The sequence below is a fragment of the Galeopterus variegatus genome, unplaced genomic scaffold (genome assembly GCF_000696425.1).
Source record: "Galeopterus variegatus unplaced genomic scaffold, G_variegatus-3.0.2 Scaffold8965, whole genome shotgun sequence".
NCBI lineage: Eukaryota > Metazoa > Chordata > Mammalia > Dermoptera > Cynocephalidae > Galeopterus > Galeopterus variegatus.
The window spans coordinates 60,010-67,166 of NW_007735076.1; the positions used below are offsets into that span (position 1 = coordinate 60,010).

Genomic DNA, 7,157 nt, shown 5'->3' on the forward strand with positions numbered 1-7,157 from the left:
GTTTCTGAAACACTAAATTATGTGTGTCCCTGTAATACAGCTAGAACCTTCACAGAAGCAGCATTTTTTCTGTTGTTTTCAGTGGGATCTTGTTGGGCTAAGGATTGAATTATGAGAGCCTTTCTAACGTCCTTCCTCCAATGTCATTGCTCTGGGAGACTTATAAAGCCCTAGAAGCCTAGAAAATGTGCAATTAAAAGTTGTATTTCAGGATAAAATTCTAGATGTCAGAGATTACTTTTAAAAATCAGAGAAAAAAAAACCTTTCAAATGTTTGCATCAACACAAACAACCTATTTTTTGTTTGAGTGTCAGGTACAACAATACTGAACTTAAGTTTCCTTAAGTTCGAAGTTTAGTCCACCCACATATAAAAATAAGAAAGCATGACATAAAAGAAAGAAAATTGTCACCTGGAGCTGTGCAGATTGCCTTCCATCAGTTATTTTTTGTACAGTGGGAAAAAATCCAACTTTTTATTCTAATCGTGGTTGAAATCGTTAAAAAAAAAAAAGTGTTTCCAACTCTATGAAGTAAAAGAAATTAGACTCAGCGGTAACTGAGCTTCCCATCGGATTATTGTGCAAGGATCTTTTTTATTCCCCCTGCAGTGGATAATGCACGCTCATTGTGATTTATCTGGAGCTGGTTTCTTTTACACTCTCGGGCTATATAAGGTCGAGCTAGGACTGGGGCTGGAGATTTGGGGAGCAACCGAGAGGCAGATCCACAGCCCAGAGAGAATGAAACAGTGGGGAACATGAGCAACCGCTCTGGTCGTTGACGTTCCCAGTGGTATGAGCCGCTCTTCTGGCCTCTCAGCACCAGCAAAGAACAATTAGGAACAGGAGACGGTATCGTCAATTTCCCTTGGAAATTTCCGCCAAGACTGGGTGGGCTGCTTTGTTCTTAACCATGATGTTAACTTTTCACTTATGATTCTGACCTAGAATGATCGAGGTGCTGGAAGGACCATAAACATTTGGCCAGCTGGTTCAGCCACCTGGAGAAGACCAGGTTCTGAGAAACAATGGGAATGAGGGCCTTCGTCCTACTGGCCGTCTTCGCTGAAGCCTCTGCGAGATCATGCACTCCAAACAAAGCAGGTACGCCCTGGTGCCAGGCCATTTTCCTGGAAAGGAAAGTTTCCTGGAGCTTCCCTTTGCAATGAACAGATCTCTGTGCTCGCCTTGTTATGAAAACGCCATAATGTAGCCAAACAGAAGCATGTAAGCCCCCCAGTGCCAAGCTGACTTTTCCCACAAGGAGCAAAAATGCATTACATAAACTTAGACATTTTTAAAAATTAGAGAATGGTCTCTCTCTATCTATATACCAATATCTGTATCTAAAACATCTGCACATTTTTTTTATTTGACTACTGAATTTCAGTCCTGTGCTACACATCAATGTTTCACAATACTGTGCATGAAATGGACATTTTTAAATTTTAAGTTGTGCTCATTTTCATGGGGATTTATATATATATACAAAATACATCCAATCTGTGGTTTTACAGACATATTCCTTAAAATAAGGTTAAAGTTTAAAAGTGGACCAATTTAAAATACGTATCAAGTATAGTGCATTTATTTTAAAAAGTAGCAAAAACTATAAAAGTGGAGGCCGGCCCGTAGCTCACTCGGGAGAGTGCGGTGCTGATAACACCAAGGCCACGGGTTCAGATTCTGTATAGGGATGGCCGGTTCGCTCACTGGCTGAGCGTGGTGCTGACAACACCAAGTCAAGGGTTAAGATCCCCTTACCGGTCATCTTTAAAAAAAAAAAAGCTATAAAAGTGGAACTTCAATGTGTGCAGTTTGAGAAAAACTTCATCACTGCTGGTTTAAAACAGTGAGAAAAGTGTTTTTAACCAACTGCTTTGAATGTTCGGGTGCAGCTGGAATCCATCGTTCTCTATGTAGATTAATGTGATTACCACACTTGATTTCAAACCGTGTGTGCTCTTTCCAGATGTCATTCTCGTGTTTTGTTATCCTAAAACCATCATCACCAAAATCCCCGAGTGTCCCTATGGATGGGAACTACACCAACTGGCCCTCGGAGGGCTGTGTTACAATGGGGTCCAAGAAGGAGGTTACTACCAATTTGTAATCCCAGATTTATCACCTAAAAACAAGTCCTACTGTGGGACCCAGTCTGAGGTAAGACCAGGCCACGTAATGCAGAGTTGCTTAAGACAAGGCGACAGGGCCCAAGAATGACGTTTGCTGTCCATCGTAAAAGGATTCAGAATTGACCAATTTTCTTTTAAAGGTCAATCCTGACTCCCAAATTTTCTGGGATGTTGGTGTTTAAACTCCTCTTCTGCCTCGTTTCGATGACTCTTTTGGCTTGATGTTTATTCTCATTTGTTGCTGAAGCCAGGAGGCCGCCTTCTGTGAGTGAAACAAAGAGCATTCCCCGCCTCCAGCCCACTTTGAGTTCTGAGCTTGTGCTCAGAAGCGGCCGTGCTTCCTGGGTTGGATGGGAGGGCCACCCTCTGCCTAAGACTTTAAAGTGGTGATAAAGTGCATTTGGAAGAGCATTTTAAAGGAGTGACCAACATATACCACAGTCCTTAACTGGGTCTTGGGAAGTACCCAGGACGGGACATCAGAGAATTGAAAGGAACCACAGACATCCTCTTGCCAAGTGTCCTTATATGACGGAGAAGAAATCTGAGATCTCCCTAGTGCAGGGCCACAGAACCCATAGGGTTGTAGTCGTGAGGGACGCTCGGTCTCCTGACCCTCCTGCTGAAGTCCAGCATTCCTACTGCCTTGAGTGTCAGAAGACTCTATTTCTTTGCGGCTCAGAAGCTTCCAGGGCCACTTCCTCTTCCTCTTCCTCTTCCTAAAGGCCTAACAAAGATTCAGTGATTTAGTGGGAAGAGTCATGGGCATGATTAACAAAACCTCATGTTTTTGAGTATATCCTGGTAAGGCAAACCAGAAACCATTTGTGTGGTCTCAGGTCAGGCACTTCTTAAGTGGATGTTCAAGATCCCTTTCAGCTCTAATATTCTGTGATTTTAGAGTCCAGTAAGTCAAAAGAAAGAGTCTCAAAAAGAATGCTTATGGTTGGAAGAAGGAATGAGCAAAGAATGAGACAGTAATGTTCTAGAATTGGGAAATGGGCAAAGGCATTCACTTAGGAAACTTGGACAAGGGAAATGGGTAAAAAGTTGTGTTAGAAAATAGAGATTCTCAAGCCAGTTATTTTTTGGTCAGAAGCCCAATTGCTATGTGGATTTTTTTAAACGTACAACATCAACCTAGATTATTTTAAACAATCTTAGTTGAACGGACTCGAGGACTCTTTCTGAAAATGATCAGCTCACCCACAGATAAAAGAGTGGGTGCTACTATCAATGACAGATACTCGTGTCTCCCCATTGGGCTTTTTTCTAAGCTGTCTTTATCCATTTTCCCAGAACCCTTGTTCCCGTCGTGGGAGCCTGGGGCCACCCTGACCGCCTTCTTCCTTTCTCCAGTACAAGCCGCCCATCTACCACTTCTACAGCCACATTGTTTCCAATGACAGCACGGTGATCGTGAAAAACCAGCCTGTCAACTACTCCTTCTCCTGCACCTACCACTCCACCTACCTGGTAAACCAGGCTGCCTTTGACCAGAGGTAAGTTGCTCTGAGGAGTGGAGGGCTGGCTGCCTTGCGTGTGCACTGCAGTCCCTGTCAATCAGGCATGTTTCAGTCCTTATGCAAAATTCTCTCCCCTTTTCAGAGTGGCCACCGTTCACGTGAAGAACGGGAGCACGGGCACATTTGAAAGCCAGTTGTCTCTCAACTTCTACACTGTAAGTGGTCTCCAGGTTCCCTTTACTGCCCTTTGGGCTTTCCAAGAGATGATGGGATGCTTGCTCGGGACTTACTCTTCCCCACGCTCTATGCAGAGCCTTGTCTGATTTCAAGCTGAGGTGTAAGTTTGGATTAGATTTAAACATCTTTAAAGACTAGATGTGGGATGCTTGCTCGGGACTTACTCTTCCCCACGCTCTATGCAGAGCCCTGTCTGATTTCAAGCTGAGGTGTAAGTTTGGATTAGATTTAAACATCTTTAAAGACTAGATGCAGCAGTAAGTCAGATTCATAGACTGGATAGATGAGCTGAAAGGTGCCACAAGGATATACTGCCAACCTTCTTATTTTGCCGTTGAGCAAACTGAGACAAGGTCAATAGTAAAATGGCCAATGTCTGAGTCTTAATCAAGATTAGTTTCCACTATGACCCACTCCACAGATTCATATTTAGGATCTAGCTCTTGTTGAAACATCTGGCACAGAGTATTGAGCTTCCTGCCTGCGACAAAGCTAAGGAGAAGGGTTGGGGTTGGCCTCTGCTGCCTAGTTCTTTGCTCTCCAAAGGCTTTCAGTTAGTGGGTTTCTTCCTTGTCTAATTTTGGCACGCTGCCTATGTTGACATCAACGTTAAAGGCACACTTAGTTTCTCTCAAAATAAAGTGCTCCAGAGAAACTAAATATGCAGCTGCCTTGCTGTTCAGAAGGGGTGCTTTGTTTTATAAACCTGCAGCTTCCAGTGAGGACGCACGCACACAGAGACACTGGCCCAGCTGGCTAGAGGAAGATGCAGACAGAAATACAAACTTTTACATAGAACATTAGAACTGGACAACATCCCTAGAAGACAACATGTCTGACCCATTCATTTCACAAAGGAAAAAACTATCCTTCCTGGAACTCCACTAACTCTGAATTTGCTGCCCCTGGTATCTGGAAGCTGGTGACCCTGCTGAACTCAGAAGGTACAAGCTGGAAGGGATCTTAAAATAACCTAGTTTATTTTATAGATGAGGATCTGAAGCCCAGAGGGAGGGAGGAAGTGCTTTTCCCAAGATCCCACAGGTAGTTCAGAGCCGTGCCCAGACTAGAACACAGATCTAGCGTCACATGGTCACTTACTGTCAAGGGAATGAAACTTAAGTTTCAGGACCCCTCACTTGCACAAGCCTCTTTCAAGTCCCTGTGTCTAATTTGGTACTCAAAATTCTGATTCTTTTTATTAAAGAGAGCTTCGAGGTCCCACAAAATCGAGGTCTGCCCCTGGCCACACACCACTAGTCATTAAATCTTGAGAAAAAAAAAATCTCACACAGCCCCTTGATCTATAATTAGGGGCCACCAGGGTAATGGAAAGATGGCGAGAGTACATCACTGCAGTCACTGATGAAGGCTGTCCAGAGAGGAAAACAGGCTTCCAGGCAGTGACAACAGTCTGGGGGACTTTCTGATCACAGGCTGCCTTTACTACTGAGTCCCTGTCCTGAAGTGAATAATTGTTATTTTAACCAGATAAAATTACAGATATGAGCCTATGACGGTTTACAACAGTTGGCAATGGAGTGACACCAGGATTGTCAAAAACCATCACCCACCATCAGCCATGTTGGACTGAGTTTCAGACAGAAACATCAAATCTCAGAACTAGAAGGAGCTTATTCTCTTTTTAAAAAAAATTAAGAGGCATGTCCTCAATAGCACCCCAGCCATCCTCTGAGCTGGATAGACAGACTAACTCCTTGAACTATTAAAGAAACATGGCTAAGCTCTCTCCCCCACTGAAGCTCACCAAGACTCCTCCAGGACAAATGGACCTCAGCCAAGAAGGGCCCACTGTTCGGAGGCTTTTGAACAGTTAGCATTCCCACTGTGGGCTTGGTTTCCTGTGCCTGATCCATGCGGCTGGTATTTTCTTCTCCTTTTGCTTTGAGAGCATTCTTGTGTGTCTCTGAAGCAACAAGTGCTCCATGCATATATTTCCATCAAATTACCAGAAACAGAGCTGTGCCCTAGATAGCACAATGAAATCAACGCGCTGCTAATTGCTTAGGCTTCTGAGAGCTCTGAGTGCTGGGCTCCCAGAGCTCCAGTTCTACTCAGCATGCTTCCTCTCATTTCTCTCCATCCCCCTCCCACTCACTCTTGCCAGTGGTCCATGGTTGCTATTCCTAGTGAGAAGTTATTTTGACTCCCAGTTCAAAATAAAGGCAGGTAGTCAGCTTATAGAAGCGGCCCAGTGCTACAGTTGAGAAAGTGGACCTTGCCATCAGACCACTGGTTTGAAGCCTGGTTCCACCATTTACTAGTTGTGTGACCTTGGGCAAGTTAGTTAACCTCTGTGGGCCTCCATCTCTGCATTTGTTAAATTGGGGTAATAATAGCCCTTATCTCATAGGTTTGTTATGAGAATTAAGTGAAATAATCTTTAAGAAGAATTACTACAGTGCCTGGCACAAGTTACATGCCCAAGGAAGTAGCCATTCTCATGATTAGACATTTTGACCCTATTCTAAGTGGAAGCTCTGAGGACTTCTAGTATTGCTACCTTTATAGGGTTGAACATCATTGTTGGTATGGGATTAGATGAACTTTTTTCCAGTCAAAACAGTACTGACCATTCCTTTTAGGTAGAGAGAAATGAAAAAGCTTGAGATGGAACTAATGCAAGTAACAGAGGCCAAAATCACAGACTCCCAGAGTGAGAACAAAACTCAGAGGTGATCAATTTTGACCTTCCACCCAAAGCCCAAAACCCTTCTGCAAGGTTGCTGAGGGATGCCCTCCCTACCTCTTTCAAAGACGACGGTGAGTTGGGCCTTCCCAGTTTAGATCAGCATATGAAATATGACATCCTGGGGGCCGGCCCGGTGGCGCACTGCTACAGTGCACCGCTTGGGAGTGCGGCGGCGCTCCCGCTGAGGGTTCGGATCCCACATACAGACCGGTTCCCGCTCACTGGCTGAGCGAGGTGCGGGAGCAACACCGAGGGTTGCGATCCCGTAGCTGGTCCCGGTCCGGTACGGGCACGACACTGAGGGTTGCGATCCATTGCCGGTCACGAAAAAAGACAAAAAGGAAAAAAAAAAAAAAGAAATATGACATCCTGAACTCCTGCCCATTTGTCCTTATTCTGTCTTCTGAAATAATGTCATGTAATTATGTTGCTGACAGTTCTTCAAATTCTCAATATCTTTCATCTTCCCCAAGATAAACATTTTTCACTATTGGTGGTTTATTCACCATCCTAATCACTCTTCTCCTGAGTGTGATCCAGGCGGCCAGTTCCCCTATTAAAAAATGGAGCCCAGAATTGAAATGTTATTCTAGACCTTGTTGGC

General features: G+C 44.2%; 1 protein-coding gene across 1 annotated transcript in view; it reads left to right on the forward strand.

The window, feature by feature from the left end:
- Window positions 1-958: 958 nt before the first annotated feature.
- TECTB (tectorin beta) overlaps window positions 959-7,157 on the forward strand; it is a 19,271-nt gene continuing 13,072 nt past the window's right edge. Inside the window, exons 1-4 of the mRNA XM_008593295.1 lie at window positions 959-1,106; window positions 1,975-2,165; window positions 3,497-3,639; window positions 3,746-3,818. Of these exons, the coding sequence (XP_008591517.1) occupies window positions 1,031-1,106; window positions 1,975-2,165; window positions 3,497-3,639; window positions 3,746-3,818 (483 nt within the window). The 5' untranslated portion in view covers window positions 959-1,030. The remainder of the gene's footprint in view (window positions 1,107-1,974; window positions 2,166-3,496; window positions 3,640-3,745; window positions 3,819-7,157) is intronic.